This window comes from Onychostoma macrolepis, chromosome 23, assembly GCF_012432095.1.
Source record: "Onychostoma macrolepis isolate SWU-2019 chromosome 23, ASM1243209v1, whole genome shotgun sequence".
NCBI classification, from domain to species: Eukaryota; Metazoa; Chordata; class Actinopteri; order Cypriniformes; family Cyprinidae; genus Onychostoma; species Onychostoma macrolepis.
The window spans coordinates 22,920,432-22,946,985 of record NC_081177.1 but is presented as its reverse complement, the minus strand read 5'-3'; the positions used below and the strand labels follow the sequence as shown (position 1 = coordinate 22,946,985).

The following is a 26,554-nucleotide window of genomic DNA, read 5'->3' as shown; positions in this document are numbered from 1 at the left end:
ATGGACATTTTTTTAATTGAAAAGTTTAGTTTTGCACTCTTTTACCGCTGCATTTCAGAGGCTTCTCAAGTTGAAGCTTGTGAGGATGTTTCCCTTCAGACTCTTCGAACTAAATTTGGACGTGTGAGGAAGTGGTGTTTTGTCATGCGGGTGTGAAGTTCTTTCTCTTGGTGTATCTGCTTGTCTATTGTTGTGTACTGAAAACTGGTTTAGTTTTCAGTACACAACAATAGACAAGCCTGACTCTCAGCCTGACTAGCTTATTTTCAAACAAATATCACATACTTCATGAAATTTACAGTGCACAGACTAGTTTTTTACATTTTAGAAGAAAATGTCAGCTGAAATTGTTGTTGTCAGGATGTTACTGTGTAGTTGCATCAAAGAATCCTGAAAAAGTATCACGGTTTCCATGAAAATATATATAAAAAAGGTTTCTTGGGAAGGAAATCAGCATATTAGAGTGATTTCTGAAGGATCATGTGACACTGAAGACTGGAGTAATGATGCTGAAAATTCAGCTTTGACATCACAGGAATAAATTACATTTTACAGTATATTCTTGTAGAAAAAAGTTATTTTAATTTTGTAATAATATTTCACAATATTAATGTTTTTACTGTATTTTTGATCAAATAAGTGCAGCCTTGGTGAGTAGAAAAGACAAAAACATTACAAAATGTATTGACCCTAAACTTGAATGGTATAAACCAAAGGTATTTTTAATAAATCAGATGTGAACAGATATTGCCAGACACTCTTGTGCTTTTACCCAGCTTTTTGTTTGGGAAAATTATAGTGGAACTATGCAGAGAACAGTTTTTATTATTATATAGTATTACGTTATTATGAAGTAACTTACATAAGTGTGTGTGAGAGACCATGTGCATTTAGAGAGAGAGAGAGTTTGGCTCTGAGCTCTGGTTTAAAAGCAGCAGTTTGTCAGACACACAGTAACTTGCATAAGAAGGACTAAATCACAATGTTGTGTGCTATTAAAGTCTAGTCATCTATCATTCTATTGCTGTACTGTAGCCTTATCCTCTGGTAAACATGGACACTGTCCCACCTACCAGTGTGTGTGTGTGTGTGTGTGTGTGTGTGTGTGTGTGTGTGTGTGCGTGTGTGTGTGTGTGTGTGTGTGCGTGTGTGTGTGTGTGTGTGTGTGTGTGTGCGTGTGTGTGTGTGTGTGGATCTGGAGTGGAGCGGGGCATTACATAACAGTGTGGTGGAAAACAGGCGGAGACTAACTGGGCGTGCTGGGAGGGGGTGGAGACGGCTATAATTAGAGAACTGCACAGAGAGAGAAAGAGATGGAAATATAGATGGGAAAGAGAGATAACAGCTGATAAACATCACACAGGAGCCAACGACATGCATGGGGAAGAGCTGAAACAGAAATGAGGAAAAAGAGTTGTTCAGCTGGAAAGTGAAAAATCAATCAGAGTAAAATCATTATTTTTGAGAAAATTTAATTTGATTAATCTTTATCATCGCTTTTTCATTTGATTTTTTTGGGCTTTTGCACAGTCCGCTGGGCTACAGCCTCAACATTAACAAACAAACAAGCAAACAATAAATTAATAAGGAATTTACATATTTTATGTGCGTGTGTGTGTGTGTGTGTGTGTGTGTGTGTGTGTGTGTGTGTGTGTATGTGTGTTTTTATTATTACTATAGTATTGGTCGATATTGGATATACTGTATGTATATTGGCCAGTAATGGATATTCAATAATTTATCTTGATTTTTACATTAATCTGACTCTCACTTAATTTTAAAATCACTAATAAGAATGCAATCAATCAATCAATCAGTAAATCTGTACATTATAATGATGAGATGCCTAAATTTACTTGTTGCATTTAAAACGTTTTACAAATATTATTTTATTTATTTATTTTTATTTATTTTTCAGAAGTGGGATTTGGGCATTTATTTAATCAAAAATACAGCAAAAACAGTGATATTGTGAAATATTACTTTATTTTACTTAGTTTATTTCTGAGATGTAAAGCCAATTTTTCAGCATCATTACTCATTTCAGCATACATTACATAAAAAAAGAAAAAAAAAATGCAATACATTATTTCCAGAGTTCTTTGATGAATAGAAAGTTCATAAGAACAGCATTTATTTCAAATACAAATCTGTCTTTACTGTCACTTTTGCTAATTTTAATGCTTCCTTGCTGAATAAAAGTCTTAAAAAAAAAAAAAAGAATAAACTTTATTATTGCAAATTATTGGCCAAAGCTTATAAGTATTGGACAGAATTAAGTTATTGGCGTATCTCTGTGAATAATTAATTACGTTAAATTAGTTATTGGCAAATTGTTAAATTGACAGCTCTTAGAAAACCCAACTAAGTTACACAGAAAAGAGACCTGCACTCAAAAAATTCGATGTAGGTGACAATGACAAATGAATAGTGCATCTCTGGTTTACCCATAAGTCCTGCAACATCTTACTGTGTTTAAGTGGATCTTAATGAATCATAACACACTGCTGGATCTCATCCATGACTATCCGTCCATCAGCATTGAGCAAGAGGGGATGGGGGAGGTATACCGAAAGTGAGGGATGGAGTGAAAATGAAGGGCTGAATGGGAGAGAAGGGTCGCGGGGGAGGGAGACAAATGAAAACACATGTCAGAGAGAGAGAAAGATCATGTATGAAACTCTCACTGCTCACGTGGAGCTGCAAACATTTCAGACGTTAACATGTGCTCAAGAAGTGAATAAAAGAAAACACTGGCCAGCTAGAGCGAGGAATGCCGTATGCTTCCTAACTCTGCCAAGGTCACACGCAGTGGACTTTAGAGCAAGAAGCAAACATGCTTCCCACACACTATATTCAAAGGCCTTCTCTGGTTGACACAACAAGGACGGTTGGCCGACATGTGTAAAACCTCTGGGAAAAATTGCACAAATAAACACACAGAAATGTAGAAGAAAGGGCATTCAGATGTATCCTGGCACGCTACTTTAATAACTAGCTCAGATGACTGGTTCTGTCATGCATGCTGTTGTTTTCTCATGCTTAGTTTGATCTGAGGTCAGACCGTGGGACTGCAGTTCTGACCCTTATGTGCTCTTCTCACAGCAGCTTTGAGCTATTTCTGATAACCAAGAGTGGACGTGCCCGGAGCAGTCTGTATCAAAGGAATATTATGGGTTGTTTACAAGCGAGTATGGTGGATGGCATCTTTGGTATGCTGTTGATTACCATTAGCAGTAATGTTAAAGCATCCTTCAGTTTGTTAAAATGTGACCCCAACCACAAATAAATGCTGAAAACATGAAATTGGAGATATTGGGCTGTAAGATATTGTAATTAATTTTTATTTTATTGTAATTTTTTTTAAATCAATATAGATTTTAAGATTATAGACATAGATATTCTATATTTCAGCAACAAATTACTTTAAATAACCTTATTTTGAAAGAATGAATTAATTTAGAGTTATTGTTGGGTTGGGCATCTACACAAAAAAATTAAAAATGAAATAATCAAAAACAAAAGCACTGTAGGAAAAAAATATTTGGAGTGTTAAATCCTTTTAGGGTTGGAAGAAAAAGGAAAAATTAGATTTTTCATACTAGGCTTAATTTTTACAAGAAGCAGTTCAAACCTATTTCATATTAGTCGTATTGATCAATTCACTATAACTGTAAAATAAAATATGTCATGATTTTATTGTGATTATTGATTATTATGAAATAATATATGATTATAGATATGTATATAATAATGATTATAGATATTATGAAATAATATTTTAGAAAAGAGAAATATATTGTAATACAGTAAAATAAATACATTTAAAATTAAAAAATGAGTAATAAAAACAATGTTATTTAATTGTAAAATTACTATTTTTAACTAATATATATATTTACAATATATCAGACAAAAACAGTACAGTAACACAGTAACACAGCACAGTAACATCAGTGACAGTAACACCAGTGACATGCATTAGACCTGATATACTGATCGTCACTGGTGTTACCCATAAGGAAGGTAACACCAGTGACAATTTTCATGAAAAATGCATTTTACAAAATGTCTGCTGCAAGGTATCAAGTCTAAATTAAGTAGTTTAATACATTTGTATTTTAGTTTTTTTTTACATTTCCCTAACAATAAATAGGTCACACCAGTAGGGTTGGGTACCGAACTCGGTACTTTTAAGGGTACCGACTGAATTGCGTCGGTACTACCGAGTATTGATTCACATTAAATCATTCGGTACCTAATTTCGGTACCTGAGAACGCATTTGGGCGCTTACGAGAGAGAGAGAGAGAGAGAGACCCTGTGACTTGTCACCCCTGCAACTCTTTAAAACACAACACACGGCGCAACCCGAAATGTTCTGAAGTGTGCTTACATTTCTAGGGTCATATGGTTTCTGCGAAAACGCGGACAGGATCGGCGGAGTCCATTCATATAAACGGAATTTACTCTATCCACCTTTTTCTTCAACGCGGAAGTAAGCCTATGGGTGAGACTTCCGGTTCATTAGCCGCTATAGGTAAATAATGAGGAGAATAACAACGTGCAGTAAACGGTAAAATGTTTTGCACTACAAACCAGTGTGTTCATGATTAAGATAATACATTAAAATAATATGATAAGACACACTAATTTTCAATATCAAGCAGCAAAACGAACTGTTTTGTACAGCTAAAAATAGCTGGACACAGATGAGACCGGAAGCTAGACCCATAGAATTTACAAATGGCCACGCCCATTTTTACATCAAGAAATTGGATGAATAAAAGAATGTCTGTCACTTAATTTGAATCGCGATATGAACTAGTGTATGTGAACATTAAAACGCAAAAAGACGGTTTAAATATGAATCCTGCATGTTCCGCTAGCCTCGGTATGTATGAATGGCGGAGACGCGGTTGTGTTTACTACACAAATACTGAAGCACGCGTGACCTCTGCATCTCACAACATGAAAACATGAACTTACAGGCTGTGAGAGTCACTTCATGAGAATTTTACCGTTTCATTTGAGAAAACTAGCATCATATCAAACTGTATACACTCAGGAACTTCATGGCAACCTGTCAAAATAAAAGTGCGGTTTAACGTAACAAAAATAGCCTATATTACTCTCGTATTACTTTTGTACAGTATAATGTACGTCTTTATATATTCCATTTACTGACAAATTTAAATAAAACAATTAAATGATAAAAGGAATTATTACAACCACATTAACGACTTAATTGCAGAAAAACATACAATTATTATTAAAACATTTTTAAAGGAATATTCACACAATTTTTCTACCATGTATTAACAGTAAACCTCAATTTGTTTGCCAAAAAATAAAAGGGTTTCATTTTCATTGGATTAAAAATAAATAAATGTTTCATTGCCTTCATTTGATTATCAGAAAAAATAAACCACAAGAAAAAAAAAAAATAATTTATTGTTCAAAATGTTGAAATTGAGAGTTTTGGACTTATTTTTTCACTGAAATGCATGTTTTTGTTATTACACAGAGAGTAAAGTCCTGAAAAAAGGTACCGTTGGGTACCGGTACCGAATTTCAGATACTGATACCGGTACCGTACCGGTTCAAATGTGAACGGTACCCAACCCTACACACCAGTGACATCAACTAAAAGCTTCATATGAAATCATGAGATAAATGAGAAAATTTATCATAACTGAAAAGAAACAGTGGACTAAACATGGGCCTTTTTTCATAGATGTTTAGAAAATAGGAAGGAGGAAGTCGAGTGATGTCATCAGTGTGATATTTTTTATTCCAAAATAAAAGACTTTTGTTAAGCGGTAACACCAGTGACACAACTCCAGGGGACCACTGTTTTCATTATATATTTTATAATATTTTTTTGGCATTTTGTTTCATTATGCCATTTATATCATATATTTGATAGTTATGAATAGACTTTTGTATTTTAAAATCCTGTTTTTGACCTCAAAATAAAGCACTTTCCTGCTGTACATGGCTGTGGGGACGAGCAGTTTTATGGTACTTGGAATTCTATATAATTAATAAAAAAAAAAAAAATGCCACATTGATGGCTCAGGAAGATGTAATTGTTCAAATAACATATTGTTTCATTTTAAAATATAAAAAAAATTGTAACCCTAATGTGTATTTCAATTGTAATATTTCTTTAAAGTCTAGGGACAGAAAAGTGGACGTTTCTGTAGAATGACCCATATATATATATATATATATACAGTGGGTACGGAAAGTATTCAGACCCCCTTAAATTTTTGAAATATCACATGGTCCTAAGTATTCAGACCCTTTGCTCAGTATTTAGTAGAAGCACTCTTTTGATCTAATACAGCCATGAGTCTTTTTGGGAAAGATGCAACAAGTTTCTCACACCTGGATTTGGGGATCCTCTGCCATTCCTCCTTGCAGATCCTCTCCAGTTCTGTCAGGTTGGATGGTAAACGTTGGTGGACAGCCATTTTTAGGTCTCTCCAGAGATGCTCAATTGGGTTTAAGTCAGGGCTCTGGCGGGGCCATTCAAGAACAGTCACTGAGTTGTGAAGCCACTCCTTCGTTATTTTAGCTGTGTGCTTAGGGTCATTGTCTTGTTGGAAGGTAAACCTTCGGCCCAGTCTGAGGTCCTGAGCACTCTGGAGAAGGTTTTCGTCCAGGATATCCCTGTACTTGGCCGCATTCATCTTTCCCTCGATTGCAACCAGTCGTCCTGTCCCTGCAGCTGAAAAACACCCCACAGCATGATGCTGCCACCACCATGCTTCACTGTTGGGACTGTATTGGACAGGTGATGAGCAGTGCCTGGTTTTCCACACATACCGCTTAGAATTAAGGCCAAAAGTTCTATCTTGGTCTCATCAGACCAGAGAATCTTATTTCTCACCATCTTGGAGTCCTTCAGGTGTTTTTAGCAAACTCCATGTGGGCTTTCATGTGTCTTGCACTGAGGAGATGCTTCCGTCCGGGCCACTCTGCCATAAAGCCCCGACTGGTGGAGGGCTGCAGTGATGGTTGACTTTTTACAACTTTCTCCCATCTCCCGACTGCATCTCTGGAGCTCAGCCACAGTGATCTTTGGGTTCTTCTTTACCTCTCTCACCAAGGCTCTTCTCCCCGATAGCTCAGTTTGGCCGGACGGCCAGCTCTAGGAAGGGTTCTGGTCGTCCCAAACGTCTTCCATTTAAGGATTATGGAGGCCACTTTGCTCTTAGGAACCTTAAGTGCAGCAGAATTTTTTTTGTAACCTTGGCCAGATCTGTGCCTTGCCACAATTCTGTCTCTGAGCTCTTCAGGCAGTTCCTTTGAGGAAAAAAAAAATGAACTTAAATGATTTTAGCAAATGGCTGCAATATAACAAAGAGTGAAAAATTTAAGGGGGTCTGAATACTTTCCGTACCCACTGTATATATAAAATATCAGCACACCTCCATTTAATAGGGCTTACAATTTGAGTTATGATTCATGTTCATATATTTGGATGATCTGGGAAATGATCAGAGGTTTAGTAATCATACATTTTTCAAAAAACACTGACTGATTTATCCAAAGTTGTCATTAAATAAAATTTGACCTCATCTACTTTCTAAATTCATGCTATTGCTCTTATTATGAACATTTCATCCATGCGTGTTACATCTGTAAAAAAAATAAATAAAAAAAATCAGGATCTTTTGGTGATGTTTGCTGGATTCCTCCAATCATTTGGTCTACTTAAACCTCACTCATTTCTTACAAACGACTTCAGATCTGCCTAAATGTGAGTTTAGTTGGTATTTACAAACTGATGGACAAGGCAAAATTATTTTTAAGTAAATCTTGTCATACAAGCGTCCTGAATCAACAGTCAGGACAACATTGGGAAGAAATTTGTACTTCTGTGTCACACAAGGGGTTGAGTGTCTTCAACACACCACAGGAAGAATGATGTGTGTGTGTGTGTGTGTGTGTGTGTGTGTGTGTGTGTGTGTGCGTGTGCTGCTAACTTTAGCATACCGCTCACAATGTTCAGTGCTTATTGTGCGCTTTTCTGCAGGCCAGATAGTTTTGCTCTGTCTGGATCTCTGCCAAGCGGCGTGACACATCTGCTTCCTGAAAAATACACTGAACCAAACAGAGACAAAACCAAACCAAACCAACGCATGAGGCAGCGCAATGAAAGCATGGACTGCAGGACTTTTGGCAGGACTGCATTTTTTTACTTTAATAAAAATAAAAACATAATAAAATATTAAAGGCATAGCAATTTGAGGAAAGTTGAAATAATATATATATATTTTTTTTTTTCAAGGAAATTAATACTTTTAGCTAGCAAGGTTGCATTAAATTGAGCAAAAGTGACAGTCAAGTCAAAACGCTCTTGAGCAATTTTAGGACAAGGATCAGGTGTGTGTGTGTGTGTGTTTGTCTGTGTCTGTCATGCAGTGACATGACAGTTCTTACCTCATTTACACACGCACACACACGCGCGCACACACACACACACACACACACACACACACACACACACACAGGTTGGTTATAAATAGTGAGGTGACCCACATCCACACAGCCCTGTAAACATACACTCAGAGAGAGTATGACAAGTCCTCACAGATAAATATTATCTGTTTACTATCTAACCACAAACACAAGACTCATTCACTTCATATTTCTCACATTTCTTTTCCTTTTACATTCCTTTTTAATTGTTTTGCTCTTCCTTCATGCTGCACAGTTGAGCAGGTTTGGTTTGTTTCTTGTAGGCCCCTTCAGAATTCAGCTTTGCATCACAAGAATAATCTACATTTTAAAATATATTACTATATTACTGAATTGATCAAATATTTAACTTTTTGATCATTAAAAAACAACTTTTTTTTCCCTTTTACACAATATGTACTTTAGAAAATGTAAAACATTTCGTTCTTGTTAATAATAATTTAGTCAGATTTATTCATGTAACTGAAATGATTAATTATCTTATAACGTGATGGAACAGAGATCTAGTGTGGCTCTCTCGCTCTCTCAGTGAGATGCTGGCTTCACTCCAGCCAATAGCAGCTGTTCGTTGGTAATGGAGCTGCTCTCTGGAGTGCTATCAGGCAGGGCCGGTTCTGTTTACTTGAGCTTCTATCAGTGAACATGTGCAGCCAGGCCCTGGTTAGAGAGGAGGAGAAAACACACACACACACAGAGCAGGCCAGCAGGGCGGAGACTGAAGCTCGGAGGCGTGGGAGTTATAGCTGTGCTTCTCACTGCCTGCTCCATCCTGCGCGCGCACACACACACACACACACACACACAACTTTACACGTTCAAAGACATATTCAAACATAACAGCATATACACACATGAAGTGTCCTCTATTTATCTGTACATGCAGACTGATCTGTATGACCACACACAGTTCTCCATGAGGTCCTCTTAATAAGCTTCTTCCAAAACCTGATTAAGTCACACAAAGTCATTGATAAGTCTGACCGTTAAGAGTTATTTTTATCTGCCATGACAGCACGACTTCACTTTGTATTAGGTTGGAAAACAGTATGGCAAACGAGCAAACGAATAAATAAATAAATAAATGAATAAAATAAAAATTAAAACGACAAAATAACAACTGAATTACATCTTATATTGGCAGTTAGAACTTTTCAAATTGCTGTTTATTTTGCATAATGCATAACTTGTCTTAAAGTTGTCTTAAAATATTTTTTTTTAGATAGATAGATAGATTAGTCTGCATTTTCTCATTTTCTTATTGTCTTCCATAGAGCACAAGAGGTGAATTTGTGAAGAATATCCTGGTCACTTTCTTCATAATTAAAGACTGGTGCTGTTAGGTGGTCTATACAACTTCAATTTCAGTCTCTTTTCACACACAAAGCTATCATATGACTGCAAAGGGCTTAGAAATAAAGCACGTGAGCTGTATGAACCACTATTGTGATACCTTTGCTTCTTTTTTTGAAGCTCCAAAGCTTCATTCCTCATTCACTTTCATTATATAATGAAAAGGACAGTTTGGATATTCTTTTTTTTGTCCCACAGGACAATGACATGAGGATGAGTAAATGATATTCACATATGTGTTGAACTGCCCTACAGTCGTAGTAAGTGTAAAAAAATTTGATGGTCACGCTTAAGAAAAAGTGCTACTTTCAGTTAGTTTTGCTTCTGGATAAAACTGAAACCTTCGGTTGTGTTTCCAGATGCCTCTCACCAGAATCCGCAAAAAAAAAAAAACTGTTTCCAACAAGCCACCGCAAAACTGTCATCACAGTGTCGTAACAATGGCACATAACTGTAACACTACACAAATCACAGCTGTTTACTCGCAGCTAATATAACCTAGAGCTAACCGAGAGAAAAACCCAAATGGAGATGCTCTTCAATCATAATCTTTTCTTCATTTCCTCAGAGTTGGAGGAATGTGGAACATGTAGACGTTATTTCTGACAGCCCTGCAGCCAGACGGATCAGTCCCATTATAATCAACAAGTGTAGACGCTAGATTATGTTGTTCTGCTCACTTTAAATCTAGACACTGTGTTACACAGGCCTGCAGATGCTGTCGACCACAGTGATTAGAGGATGTGGGTTAATTCATCACAGTTACTAGTGTAGCATTACACGCACACTTAAATTTGACTTTAATGCTGGAAATTAGATTCCAGTAAGTCTCATTTATCTCTCACACACATTCACAGATTTGCTAAGCCCCTCTCGGCGTGTTTATGAATGTGTTTGTGTGAATATGGTAACGCATGAATCATACAGCTGAATGTGATAAAGAGCTTTTTCGGGAAAAGCGTGGAGAAGCGGGAAGGCAGGAAAGCAGGCGGTGTGTGAGTGTGAGAGAAACAGAGTGGGAGGGAAACGATCAGAGAAAACAGTGCTGGCGCTAGTCTCTACTCACTAGAAGTTATAATGTGTGTGTGTGTGTGTGTGTGTGTGGATACATATACACTGTAAACCATTATCGTGATTTTAACGGTAAAAAACTGTGAAAATGCTACAGTAAAAACCTGTTCAATGGTTAACGGTAAGTTCCTGTAAAATTTACAGGGAAAAACCGTAAACTGACATTCCCAGAATTCCCTGCGTTGCATTTCAAATTTTGTTTGAATTTGATGTTTTTTCTTTGAAATAACTAGGTTTCTTCTTAGTTTTTCCTTATCAGTTATGTTTATTAGAGTTGTATGTTACATCTAATGTTGTTAAATTAATGTTTATTGCATATTTCAATTGGTGATTATCAGTGTATTTCAAAGGTACAAAACAGATTTCAGTATTTCAATAGGTTGGTATATTAACATTATATCAGTTAATGAAATTACGGTATTTAACTGTAAATTTAAGTTAAAACCGTAAAACCTAAAATGTTGTTACTGTATTTTTTACGGTAGAATTCCGGCAACCACAGCTGCCGTTTTTTTTACCGTAGATTTTACAGATTTTTTTTTTACAGTGTAGTTCAGCAGATCAACAATATAACAATATGTAATATACAGTGTATATATATATATATATATATATATATATATATATATATATATATTATTCAACAAGTATTCAGAAGTGACAGTAAATGCATTTATAATGTTATAATGGATTTCTATTTCAAATAAATGCTGTTTACGAATTCCTAAAAATGTTTCCAAAAAACAAAACAAAACAAAAAAAGGCAGCAAAACGGTTTACAACATTGAAAGTAAAAATGTTGGGATATTCTGAGACATTCTTAGGGCCAGCTATACTAAACACAGCAAAAAAGCGCAGATGGGAGGGGAAAATTCTGCGGGTGATTTACATCTCATTACCATAATGACCAGCGCAAATTACAGCTCAAATTACTGCCTGCTTTAAGACATGTTTTCTTTGAGCGTTACATAATGCCGCAAATACCAGTGAATTGACAAGCACAAATCTTAGTAAATCGCGTTGCTATTTAAATACTCTCCTCCCATAAATTTACCAATCAAAAGGGAAACTCCTACAAATGCATATTCAATAAGGTGAGTCAGAAAAATAACCGTGTCTATGCCTTTTCAGTGCTAATTCTTTACTGTGTGTCTTTAATAAATCCTGACAGTAGTTTTATTTAACGCCAAATGAGGGTTTGCGCTGACGCAAACTGATAGTAAATCTGGCCCTTTTTTGGCTAAACAATTCATAAAGAGAGTAAACATTGCTATTTAATTTAATATATGTATTGTTTTGTATCTGTATCATTTAAATGTGTAATGTAGTAATTATAATTAATTACATATAAAAGCAGTCTGTCTACTATGTTCCAATTTAGATAGCTGAATGAATCGTGTGTGTGTGTGCATGTGGGTGTTGCTTTTAAATATAATTTGCCACATATATATTCTAATGCAATACCAAAAATACCAGCATAATCCACCTCCAGTTTGTGTTTTGATCAAGACTGTCGGAAACAGAGAAATGCAAACATACACCTACATATTCATTCTGAATGTATGCTACACACACACACACACACAGTCTTTAATAAAAACCAGCATAGTACCGTCATCTATAATGTGTGTCATTTTCTTTGCCTCTAGAAGCAGTTTTTGTCTTCTCCTCTCCTCTCCTCTCCTCTCCTCTCCTCTCCTCTCCTCTCCTCTCCTCTCCTCTCCTCTCCTCTCCTCTCCTCTCCTCTCCTCTCCTCTCCTCTTTTTTCAAAACTGTGTGGTTTTCTCTTTGCATGAATCTGTCTCTGTCATTCCTCTCTTCTCTCTAAAAATGAGCCAGAACTTCATATTTTATTTATGTTCCTTAGTCTGTCTGCTTCTAATCCACTGCTTGCTTTTCTTTTCTTTTCTTTTGCAGCGATAGAAAGATTTTTGGAAGTTGACCCAGATAAAGGAAAAAAGTTTGACAGCCCTGCCAAGTCTCTGGGCTTGGCTTTCAGAGCGACTCCAAACCAGTTTGCTCTGGTTGAGTTGCCAAAGCAGGCGGGGGGGGCAGAAACCCGGCGTGTGTGTGTGTGTGTGTGTGTGTGTGTGTGTCGGGCAGAGGGAGCATATTTCATGAAATTATGAGGGAGTGTGAGTGGGATTCTTTTGATTATATAACACAGAGACACAGCTTAGCATTGTGTCGGTTTCTGTGCTTAGATCAGTGCTGCTGTGTTCAGGGTGGAGAAGATCAGACCGGGGGAAGAATCTGATTCTCTAGCGTGGCTCAAAAATTACATAATTATGAATGTTGAAATAGGTAGTTAACTTTTAATGAGTAGTTCGCCACCAAAAATGTCCTTCTTTCACTTTCATGTCATTCCAAATCCATATGACTTTGTTTTTCTGTTGGACAAAAAAGAGGTTTAGCAGAACGTTCAGGCTGCAATAGAAACAATAGAAATGAATGGAAAAGTGGTCCATATTTCTTTTGAGATACTCATACAATAACTTTGTGTAATAAACAGACCAAAATTTAATTAATTATTCACTGATAATCAGACATGGCCATCATGTTTCACATTGCTTCCATACCAGTGTTATTTAGTATTATTTGTATACTATTGTCTTATTTGTTTATATTTTAAATAAGCTCATTGTAGCGTGTTGTAATTTTTTTATTTTTTAATATATATTTTGATTTCATTTAATTTTAGTACTTCAACTTATTTCAGTTTATTTGCCAAAGCAACTTTTTTCATAATTTTTTTTCATCAACTATTTATATAATTTTTTCTCTATTTTAATTAACAAAAAATATTTTTAATAGTTTTAGTTTGTTTTCATTTTACTTAACAACATTGACACATTTTAATTATATGCAAATGTACAAATAAATACATTGAAATGTTCCCTTTGGACTAGAAGCAAAATCATTTCCATTTGACAAGAGATGAATGAATTTATAACATAACATTTGTTTGATATTGTGTAGTTGTGTCTGTTGAATCAACATGCCACTGATCGCATTCGCATCAGTCCCGTCTTGTACAGTAATCTTATTTAAACATTTCTAATTTGCATAAATATTTAAATGTAATGTCTGTTAACACTCACTCACTCTCCTCTCTCTGATCTCCCACAATCCCTCCGGTTTCCCTCTCTTTCACTGCAATCCAATGTAACAGCTATCAATCATGTGCACGCAGTATACATACACAGCTCGAAGCTGAATCTCACCTGTGAGCGAGACCCTAAACAGTTAACAGAGCGTTTCATTCAGCCGCACACTAAATCCTGGTGTTGATTTACAAACACGAGTAAACTGTCTCCCACACACACTCTGAATAAATACAGTTGATAATCGAGCTGTGCTGTGTGGGCATACACCAGAGGCAGAGTGCTAGTGTTTATTACTGTGCTGGAATTTTCCATTACCCGTGATGAGTTCAGCGCAGTAGGGAGCTGCGATACGGCCGAGAGAAGTGTTTACTGTGGGACTCGGCCTGCCGAACAGAGAAAACGGGCACTCAGGCCGAGAGAGAGAGAGAGAGAGAGAGAGAGGCCCACCTAACAGATGTGTGCCGTTGTATGTTGATGTGAGAGTGCGCTTAACATCTGGCTCTGCTTGACGTAATTGGTTTTAGTTGATGCAGGTCTGAAGATGTCAATGATTTGTAAACACATTTCTCTCTCGCTCTTTCTGTTTTAACAGGAGGCCTTCTGGTCTTGCTGATAAAGAAGTGATGGCTGCCACCGTCCTGACCACACTGTCCACCAGCCCGTTGGTGCTTAACCCTTCCTCCAGTGCCTCAGGTTAAACATCGCTCTACTTCTCGCTTCCCTGTTACCTGATAGATCCCAGAGCGCTCAGGTTGAATGACGGCTTATCAAACAGGCTATAAGTGCCCAAAAGGACTCCTGCTTTCTCCATTTTGGCATTAATGAAGTGTGTAATTTGTGTGCCGCCAAACAGAGTTGCAAATATAATGGTTGTTTTTGAACACCGTTCGTTCTGTTTCAAACAGATAGTCCCGCCCCAAACTCACGCCATTGGTTGAGCCAGTGTTGCTGGTAAAGTTGCTCAAACAAACGTTTTGTATGATAGGGCTACAGTGTTTAAACTAGGGAATCAAATTGCTTACTTACACCATCACCTAAAGTTGATATCAGTCAATTATTATTATTATTATTTTTTTGGAAGAAATGAATGCTTTTATTCAGCAAGGATGCATTAAATTGATCAAATGTGACAGTAAAGACATTTATAATGTTACAAAAGATTTCTATTTCAAATAAATGCTGTATTTTTGAATTTTTTTATCATCATAGAATCCTGAAAAAAAATCACATTTTCCACAAAAATATGAACCAGAATAACCGTTTTCATCATTGATCAGCATATTAGAATAATTTCTGAGGTGTCATGTGACACTAAAGACTGGAAATTCAGCTTTGCCTCACAGGAATAAATTGCATTTTAAAATACATTGGAATAGAGGAAAAAAAAAAACAAACAAACAAAAAAAAACAATATATATATATATATATATATATATATATATATATATATATGTATATGTGTGTGTGTGTGTGTATTAATTTTAATTGTATCATTTATAAAGTTAGTCAAGGTTTCTTGCACCAATTTTTTTTTTTTTACACTTTACCCTGTACAATTTTTTTTTTGTACTGTACCTTTAAGACTTCTAGATGTAAATGACCTCTGTAATGATTGGCTAATCTCAGTTTACCAGTGGTCATATGTTAATGAGCTCATGTTTGTGACGTCATAGTCACCATGATTTCTGAACAGTTTTTGCAGATTAGTTTCACAAAATTGTCTATAGACATACAGTGTAGTTTTGTATAAATATCAGCACATGATCTTCAAACTCTTGTTTCAAAAGAGGAAGAAAAATTGTTTTCCATTTTTATGTCCCCTTTAGCATGATGAGAGGAAAACCAGACTGTGGGTTTGTAAGTGCAGTGATGTCCTTCCTTCAGCTCACGGCTTCCAAAACCAAAAGTATGTTGACAGAGTTTCAGAAGAAAGGACAATAGACATTGTGCAGCAGCAGAAGTGCTTGAACTCTCTCATTGATGTTTTATTAGACTTTGAATCAAACACAGATTTCGCCCTTAAATGAATAGCTTACCCAAAAATGAAACCGATTCTGTCATCCCTGACTCACCCTCATGTCATTCCAAGCCCAAAGAAGATATTTTGAGTAATGTAGTGGTTGTTGTTTTCCATGCAATTACAAGAAATGGCACTAAAGAGTCAGTGAGTCAAACTTGAGAATCAAATCAGATTCATTTTTGTCAACTGGATCGACTGAACAGAACTATTCCTTTAAGAAGTGTAACCAGAGATGGTTCTTTTTAAAGAGCAGGATTTTTAATGTTAACTGAACTGTGGTGAAAGCGTACTTGTATTGCGTTTGTTCTGACCTTTCAATGATTCTGGAACAAAATGAAAAGTGAGAGTTTTCTTAAGCTGTCACAAAACAACGGCTGTCCCTCCACAGTCCCTTACATTTGTGTCTTGGAAGGAAAAGCTGTTTTAATGGATCCTCTGAACACTTTCCATGGAGGATTTCCCTCTCGTTTGTTCCTTCAGTTATTGAAGGAACACTCAAAACATCAGCTGTGTGATGTGATCTTAGCTGACCTTCTTGGATTTTATTTTGATTAATTGTGCTATTTTAGTGATGAATGTTGGATGATGGATTTATTATATTAGGGATATTGGAGTGTCGTTGAGTACGCTGTATAACTTTGTTCAAAGGTTTGGAGTCAGTAAGATTGAATTTTATATTTTTTAATGAAATTAATACTTTTATTAAGAAGGGACACATTCAAGAGATCAAAAGTGAATGCAAAGACATTTCGGTTTCCACAAAAATATTAATCAGCACAACTGTTTTCAACATTGATAATAATCATAAATGTCTCTTGAGCAGTAAATCGGCATATTAGAATGATTTCTGAAGGATCATGTGACACTGAAGATTGGAGTAATTATGCTGAAAATTCAACTTTGATCACAGAAATAAATTCTATTTTGATATATATTAAAATAGAAAACAGTTATTTTAAATTTTAATAATATTTCATAATATTTCTGTTTTTATTGTATTTCTGATTAAATAAATGCAGTCTTGGTGAGCAGAAACAACTTCAACTTTGGTAATTTAAATAATATTTGTCAATTGATCCATATACCTAAAAAGGCCCCTCATATACCTTGCATACATTTAATAAAAATGCTGAAAAACTCATTTCTGCATAGCGTGGTCAACTGGAAATAAATACTACTGCAAATGCTGTTTGAAAATGATAGAAAAACAGGTTATTTACATTTATATATTCTTTCCTGGATGGGTTACAGAAAAGTGAATGTGCAGCAAGATAAATCTTTGAAATGACGTAGCGCATTAGTAAATTGTTTTTCTCATGTTCACATTTGTATAAGTCATTTTTCAATGTCCCTTCGGGTTTAAATGTTTTCAGTTGATAGCAGACATCCTGAAATAATATTATATTTCATTACTCTTGCCTAATGGACAACTTAAGTAAAAAGTGGCACAGCTTTCCTCACTCTCCATTACTATTTAATCTAGGACATTGGCCTTGGGATTGGATTTTATGTGTTTTTCATTTGTACGTTGTCATTTTTTTTAATATCTTTAATGCAAACACATTGCCCTTCTGGGAAATTAAGGACTTATTGTACTGTATCAGCGTGGCTGCACAAATAACAGAGAACTGTCCCGTTCCTCCCCGCTAGAAAATAGATAAAGAAAGAATAAATATGGGCTGCTGGTATTTCAGTAGTTTCGTTAGCCTAATGACTAACGGCATGAGGTCTGGTCTTCATTGCAGCTTATTCTTGTCGAGAACCGCCCAGTTTCAGAGGAATATACTGTCTTGTAAAGTAACCAGCCACAGTCTGGGTTTATCTGAAATAGATTTTACCACAACAAAACACTGATGTGGGGAAAAAATCAAACTGGTGCGACAATCCTCATGTAGGATTACTTAGATTACAATTCTTTCCTGATGCTATTGTGCCCTTGAGCCGAGCACTTAACCTCTAAATCATGCCACTCCAGGGAATGTGTTCCTGTAATTAGTGTACTGTAAGTCACTTTGAATGAAAAACATCTGCTAAATGCCAAGAGCACACATGCTGGAAGAACCCAGACCATAATCCTGAGAGGTCAAGTGTCATGAAATGGGGGTGATTTGCCTGTTTGGGGTCATGTAATGTCAGCACGGCTTATGCTGTTGCTCAAGGGTATCTTTAAGCCTAGAGATTTTGTTAAATTAGTTTGTTCAAGGTTATTATTGCTCAACATCAGCTAGACAGTGTGTCCTGTTCTGTTGCATATAGCTCAGCTTTACATAGCTGTATGGTATATCTGCAGATTTGTGTTTACAACCTTGTTTTACTGTATAATTATTTATGGTGCCGCTATCGTATTGAACATAATGCGCCAAAGCTGAAAATAAAGTTTTCATTTAGCCAAAAGCAAAAAAACAAAAACAAATAAAAATAAATCAATCAATCAAATAAAAACTGATTTATCAATCAGTCAATCAATAAACATTTAAATTCCACATAAGGTTGTTTTTAGATTGACTTTTGAATTGTATCATTATAAACAGTGGCTGTAATCCAAAAAATAAAAAATAAATAAAAAAGGCAAATATTTAGGTTTTTCTTGAATATTGAGATTTTGGCAACATTTTACAATATGGTTCAATTTTGTATGGTTCAATGATTTGTAGTGATGTGATTCATTTAGTGCAGTTTTTATTTCTTTTCTTTTTTCTTTTTGTTAATTTGAATGCTTGTAAACAGTCCGTTTCTGTAGATTTCAACTATTACATTTTTTTTATAGATCTATTGACAAATGAATCTCATATAAACACATTTACTGAAGCAGTTACAGAAGTTGTTACTTTCTAGAGTGCACATTAGGTCATTTGTTGCAATTTATAAAACATTTATTTGACTAAAAATGCCACGGGCAACAAAACGAGGTGTGAAACAAATATTTATTAAGCATTAATGAAATAACACAATGGCTTTACAGGTTTGAGTGCTGCTGTGTTACTTTATCTTCACCCAGTGTTGCGTGCCATGAGGGATATTTGTGTGTGAGTTCACACCAACTCCAATGTGACTAAACCGTATGTAAGAAATAATGTTCAGCCAGGTGGATGTTATCGCAGAAGCAGAATAAACCCCGACAGAGTGATAAGGATCTTGTATAGCACTGAAGGGATTTATCCTGCGATAACAACCTGTTTATTGTCCTGCTTATTCCAGGGCGACTTGCCACATAAGTAAATAATTAGACACCAATATTGATTTGAGTTGAAATATTTTATTAGCTCTTTAAACGCAATGCTTCAGCAAATAAAAACAGATCCTTACAAACAGTATTGAGTCTAGACGATGGTTTCATTTTACAGTAGATGCAGTCAATGACTGAGGTGCGAGATGGCAGCTGTGTTTGAATGAACTGAGAGAGAGTGCAGGTGGTGTGATAGGAAAGATGTGAGAGAAGCCAGATAAGTGGTGTGTTATTCGGCATTAGTAATTACGATGGATGCTATTGGGGAATAACACAACTTGTGACTGACCAATCAGAATAAAGTATTTCAGAGAGCCGTGTAATAGACTCTAATGCCAAATTTCCTGCATTCTGTGAAAGAAAGGATGTCTGATTCTGAATGAATTCTTTTAGCATGCACACTGTCACAGCAATTGACCTAGCTCCGAATAACAAAGGTTTTGTTCCAAATGACGCTCTATACACTTTTTATACACTATATCACATTTTGTTATGAGGTTATTTTGTCATTTACCATCAGAGTCTGATGGCCCCTCATCCTCCAACAGCCTGTGTATTAAAGCTGTCACAGTTGAGTGCAAGTGTCCAACATTCCACGCTTGTGAAGTGCATCTTCTGGGCATTTAAAGTGCAATTTGGAATTTTCAGTGAGAACACACTAATCACACTATTATACTGAAAATCGGTTTAGAACATAGCAGGGGAGGCCAGCTTAAGTCCTGGAGAGCCACAGTCCCCCAACCCTAGTCAAACACACCTGAACAAGCTAATCAAGGTCTAAGGGTTAGTAGAAAGCAACAGGCAGGCGAGTTTTATCAAAGTTGGAGCAAAACTCTTCAGGACTGAAGTTGGCCTCACCTGTGCATAAATTGGGACACACCAAAATTGATCAGTCATAGTAGTACATGGATGTATTGATATTTTGGGTTTGGTAATATGCCAGCCCCTGGAACTTCTGTATAATAATTAATTGGTCATTGGTTTGAATATGCCTGTTTTATTTATTTATTTATTTTGTTTTAAGTAGTTGTCTTTTATAGTTTTGATTTAGCTTTTTTTCTTTTTTTTGTGTTGTGCCTTTTTGTTTTGTTTTTTTATTTTGTTTTATGTCTTTTTTGTTTTATTTTTGTTTTGATTTGTTTTGTTTTTGTTTTGTTTTATGTCTTTTTGTTTTGCTGTTTTTGTTGTGTTTTTCCTTTCCTTTCATTTTCTTTTGTTTTTATTTTTGTTTTGCTGTCTTCTTTTGTTCTATTCTTTTTCCCCCTTGTTTTTTGTTGTCTTTATTCTGTTCTGTTTTGTTTTATGTCTTTTGTTATGTGTTTTTTTTTTTTAATCCATGGATTTGATTTTTAACCTGTGAATTCATGCAGTGTGCTGGGTCCTGGGATGGGTAATAGTACATTCTCCAGGCAATAGTTCAAAGGTCTCTGTGTGTTCTGTGTTCAGGTGCAGATTTGGCTGGTAAGGGCTGGAAGGAGAGCCTGTCTGCCAGCTACAGCAGCTCTACCAGTGGGAACTGGAGCTGGGATGCCAGCGACCAATCGGTGCCCTCCACGCCGTCCCCGCCCCTCTCCAACGATGCCTGCAAGAGCTTCCTGCTTTCCTCCCATAGTGATGACAACATTGAGGAAAACGAGAGTACACACTTCCTGTTTGAGGACCCCATCCCCCGAAAAAGAAAGGTAGGGGTGTCAAGTCACGGCATATGAGAAAACAGTTCAGCTGGTTAGTTTTTGTGCACAAAAGTGGCTTGACTCTTCAGTGAATTTGCAGTTCTCTGCCTTCAATAATTGAAGAGCTCTAATAAGCACATGAGTGTGGCTCTGGCCCAACGAGTCTTCACCCTCGCACCTCAGAAAATGATGGCATGTTTTTGCTCTCTCTGTTTCGTTGTCCCCTCTTTTGTTTCTTTTCTGTTTTTTTGTAGTGTGGAATCACTCCAGAATGTAAATGTGGTTTCAATGTCAGGAAGCCATTAGCCATGAGCTTTCTGCTCATTCACCTTGTTTTGGGAGAGGCCAAGGATGTGTGTGTGTGTGTGTGTGTGTGGATGAGGGAGGTGGTTCCGTTATAGATCCACTCGGGCTTATCCTTTCACAGCGCTACACACGCTGTAACACACGTTTTTCACGCAGTTCCCTATTGCACAATATTGTATACACAGATCCTGTCACGATTACACGCCACTCCCTGAAGAAAGGAGAAAAATTAAATGTGTTTACTCCGATGTTTTTTTTTTTTTTTTACTGAATATTTCTCAATTCTGATTTTGCAATTCCAGATATTGGACAGAGAAATGAAGAAGGCAAAAACAGGACAAAACACTTTCCTTAAGTGATATCAGACATTTAAAAGGATTCTTCTGGTTTCAGCTGTATTGAAATCCCTTCTGATTAAAACTATAAAGTATTATGTATTTAAAAAAGCGCATTGACGCCAAATCTTTTTAACAGTAGTGCACAAAAATCTCATTTACAGCACGGCACTTACTATGGTAATCAATGGAGCACGGCATTGTATTGTAATAAATGTTTATAAAAAGACTTAGACTTGTTAATATTATTAATATAAGATTGCTTACTGAGCTTATCTGTGCAAAGTTACATCCAGTCTTTCAATTCCTGTCATGACCATGCAAAGTTTGTAAACCAAGTAGCTTTGCAAGGTATGCCAAGAAACCATCACTCAAGTCACAGCAATTATCATAACACATAACTGGAAGTTGATCCACCTAGAACAGTAGCTCTGCTAATAAACACAAGATTTTACAACTCCACAACTTTACTTTCAACTTGAAAACTCAAATAACACACACATGGTTTGTAGAGAAAACTTAATATGATTAAAGGTGATGTATGAATGAATGAGGCTTTTATATAGCGCTTTCATGCATGTCATTTATTAAAGCGTAATAATACCAAATTATGTTAGCAGATATTTAGGAAACATGTTAAGTTCACATACGGAAAACAATGCTACAGCCAGTTATTCTGCTTTGAAATGTTCTTTCTGTGTCGGAATGTCTGTTTTTCTTTTGGTCTGTGACTCCGCCTACTGACAGATTACCCAATAGTATTTCAATACCCTGGGTTGCCAGTTGGAAGAAAACACTGTACTGCAGCCAGTAAACGAACTGGGTCAGAGATCGCACCTAAAAAGCCTCGGTATCCATCTAAAAATCTGTATGATATTAAAATGCAGATAAATCAACTCATCAACTTGCAGTGTAAGTCAATTGACCCTTTGCAGGGAGATTGATTGACAGGCGATCTGACCAATCAACGCTGAATCTGCCATTTTTGTTCGACAAACAAACCAAACAGGAGAGTAGATTAACTTCGGTGGACTTGAACTTGAAAGATGGTGTGTACTGACGTTTTTCTGCGGTTGATACAAGATACCTCCTGATGTTCATTCATGTTTATTTTGTGCTTTAACTAGTAAAGAAGAAGAGACGATCGGTTCACATGTCGCTTGAGGTGCTGCAGCGATCTGTCACAACACATTTAAGAGCCTCAAAACTGTATTTATTGTTTGAATTTCTTAAAAAAGATCAAATTTGAAAGCTGAGACTTTTTCATACTAAAAGTAACCTGCTCTGTCTTGTCTCTCGGCGCATTGTCAGTTTTCTATTTGCTCCGCAATGCATTTTTCACCGAGAAACGCGGGTCTTTGCGAAGGGTCAGTTGCACACATTCCTGTTGCGTGTCTTCAATCTGGCAACCCGAGTGAGCAGCGAGTCTGAGGAGGAGAGCCGGAAGAAAAAAAACTCTTTAATATTTTTTATTTTGTCTGCAGTACCCATTTCAACCACTAGCTGTCAATATTACATACTAAGCTCTACTGTGAATAATTCCAAAATGAAACAAACAAACAAACAAAAATCTATCTCTTAATAGATTCTGTCGCAATCAAATAAGAAAGCTCTTAGACCCAAGTTTTAAATTTCAGTTTAATTCTTATTTGATAGGATCAGATCATGTTAGAAACTCCTTTAGCCATTTTGTACACAACTAAATATTTAGTCGAAAAATAGTTTGCAGAGTTGTTTGTTTCATGCTGGTGCGCATTACATAATGTCCGATATTATTTGGGCTCACTTTTCGGCTCTTCTGTGTGAGTACAGAGACAGATGGATGTGTCCCATACTGCTAGTGCTTGTCTTAGGCAACAGCGCTGGCTACCTCCTCTATTATTTCAGCTCACCAGAGGCCTCCCTGCATACCTATACGTCCTGCAATAGCCAATAAAAACCACTTTGAATGAAGGAGACGAGAAAAAGAAACAAAGTTCTTCGAAGCGAACCGAGCCAAATGCTGAGCAGCTGGGTGAAGTGTAACACGAGGACTGGCTGTTCATTCATAAAGACAGATGGAAACACATACTTCCAGCCCTGCTCCGTCAGTTATCTGGCTAGCTTTCTGAGTCTGTTTTGGTTAATGGTTGTCACATCATGTCTGACGAGGCTTTGATGGGAAATGTTTCATAGGCTCGTGTGATCTGTGAAAGGGTTAATATCATCGGCCTTGAGAACAGCAGGAGTATTTGCTTGTTTTTGTATGTGTGTGAGCAGACACACACCCACTCATTGACTCTGATGAGAGCGGCGAACAGGTCCGGACATGTTTCACGTTTCAGAGTTAATGTGCTAATATTTCTCACAAATTAAGTTCCTGGATGGGTTTATCAGAAGAAATGATGATAATTATGATTATAATGATAATATAAACTCGTTTTGTTCTGGAGTGTCATTCATTTACACTGTTTTCAGTCTGAACTCTGGGAATATGACGCATTATGTAACCTATTAAACATTTACGCACACTCTCCAGGATATCAGCTATAACCAGGGTTCAAATTTAACTTGAGAAAACTAGCTTCTGATAAATATATCTCAGTGGCATTGTTTTTACATTCCATTTTACTAAATATTATTTTAAATTTTTCTAAATATAATTTTTTACTTTATTTAAAATGAATGAATGAAGTTTGAGGTCAGTGAGATGTTTTGTTTTTTTGACAAATTAAAGTAGGATTCATTAAATTGATAGACAGTAAATACATTGTTTTATGTTTTAATTGTAACATTGTACAATGTTAGTCAAGGTTTCTTGCACTAAAATGGTCATAACATTTTTTTTTTTTTTTTTTTTTACACTTTACCCTGTTCAATTAAATAGGCTGTTTTTCCTACTGTATCATCTTTTTTTTTTCTTGAGCAGCAAATCAGCATATTAGAATGATTTCTGAAGCATCATGCGTCACTGAAGACTGGAGTAATGATGCTGAATATTCAGCTTTGCATCACAGCAATACATTTCTACATGAAATATGTAAAAAACACTTTTGTGTGCACTGTGCAGTTTTATTACTATAATCTAAAATATCAAATTTTCAGTATATATTTATTTAAAAAACAAAAAAAGAAAACATTTTAAATTGTAATAATATTTCGTATTACTGTTTTTATTTTTGATCATGCACGAATAATGTAACTGGTGAGTAATTTTATTTCATGTACTCAGTTTTGACGCTTGAGTGTTAATTTTAGAGTTGGCTATAAATAAGCAGTGTATTGCAGTATGTGAGAGGCTGATTCATTGTTTAAATCAGCTATAGAAACTCAGGAATCAAGCACATTAGATAAACACTGATGAGAGTTAGAGCAAGAGAGGAAACGAACACTGATGAAAGTGACAGAAGAGCGCAGGAGGTGTGAATCTCCTACACACGACACACATGCCGTCACCTGGCAGTGTCACTGTTGTTTTGAGCTGTTTTAATAGTTGTGTCACTGCAGCAGTGAAGAGCCTTTGTGCCTCCGTGGCAGCAGTGGGCTGAAGGGAATTTCTGCTGCACATACACATGAGACTTATGCAATCAGACCTCTGAATCACTGCTGATCACGGCCTTGACTGCAAATACAGCAGATCTCCTTATAGACCATGCTGTTACTCTTCATACATCACTTCCCTACGCATTATATTTGGCTCTTCAAGGGTTTCCTTTCCTTTTTTTGTTGAATAAAGCTAAAATAAAATATAACTATTAGATGAAAAACTTAAATGCAAATTTGAAATTTTGCCTTGACAACTAACTGAAATAAAACAAGGTTAAGCTTTAGTACTAAAAATGACTAAAACTGAAGCTGAAATAAAGACAAATAAAATAAAATTAATAAAAATGACCAAAATTGAAATAAAATAAATGCTAATTCAAAATATAAATAGCATAATACTTTATAAATAATACAAAAATACCATTGCTACAAATATCTCAGATATTCAGAACACTTAAAGATGCACTTAATAATTACTATTCTCATAATTCATCTTTAAAGTGGGTTTTGTATTTTCAGCAATAAGGCAGGACTATATTGATTACTAAAACTAAAACTGAAATATAATATAAAAGAAAGCTAAATAGAAACAACAAAATAATTAAAATTATTAAAGTGTAAACTAAAATTAAAAATAAAATAATAACTAATTCAAAAAGTGTACTATAAGTGTATAAATAATACTAAAATAACATTGCTACGAAATATATTTTTAGAACACTTGCACATACTAATATTATTCTCTCATAATTCATCTTTGAAGTGTGTTTTATATTTATAGCAATAAGGCAGGACTATACTGATATTTTTTTAGGCATTCTGTTTTTGTTTTTTTGGTCCCCCCAAATCAAATTTCTTTGCCAAATCATTTTGCATGCGGACAACATTCAGAGTTTGTAGACTTAAGGTGTGCTGTCTATTTTTTTTTTTAAGCTTTATACTTAAACAAATAAAAATTAAGATTAAATATTGACCCACTGACTTGATCTTACAGGCCTGTAAAATTCTCTGATTGATTCATGATTTGCCACCTTTACAGTCCAAAGACGGCCTGACTGAACCTGAACTTCTCTGAGCACTCTTCTATGGCAACTTCAAAGCTACTGATATGTAAAATCGTGTGTTTGTTTGTTCCAGAACTCCATGAAGGTGATGTTTAAGTGTCTGTGGAAGAACTGTGAAAAAGTCCTCAGCACTTCCTCAGGGATCCAGCGCCACATCCGCACCGTCCACCTGGGGTAAGCGTCAGTCAGACACATCACACCTGGGACAGGTGCACACTTTTGAACATGTAGTCTTCTACACAGAAATGAGACAGACTGGCTCTCTTTTTTAAAGACAAGTATACTGTTAACTTTGAAGTGGAAGTTTCACTTGTTGCTTTTGGACTGGAGATGAATCTGAAGGGCCCAGATTGTCTGTCAGTCTCTAAAGATGGGGCTGCTCAGGG

General features: G+C 36.0%; 1 protein-coding gene across 3 annotated transcripts in view; it reads left to right on the top strand.

Moving 5' to 3' along the window:
- The window catches only part of slc2a4rg (SLC2A4 regulator), a 55,015-nt gene that overhangs the window by 20,380 nt on the left and 8,081 nt on the right, over positions 1–26,554 (top strand). For 2 of the 3 annotated variants that reach the window (XM_058762875.1, XM_058762870.1), the window contains exons 3-5: positions 14,612–14,712; positions 20,712–20,947; positions 26,242–26,342. In XM_058762875.1, the coding sequence (XP_058618858.1) occupies positions 14,612–14,712; positions 20,712–20,947; positions 26,242–26,342 (438 nt within the window). The remainder of the gene's footprint in view (positions 1–14,611; positions 14,713–20,711; positions 20,948–26,241; positions 26,343–26,554) is intronic. The other variant, XM_058762871.1, reaches the window with a different exon arrangement.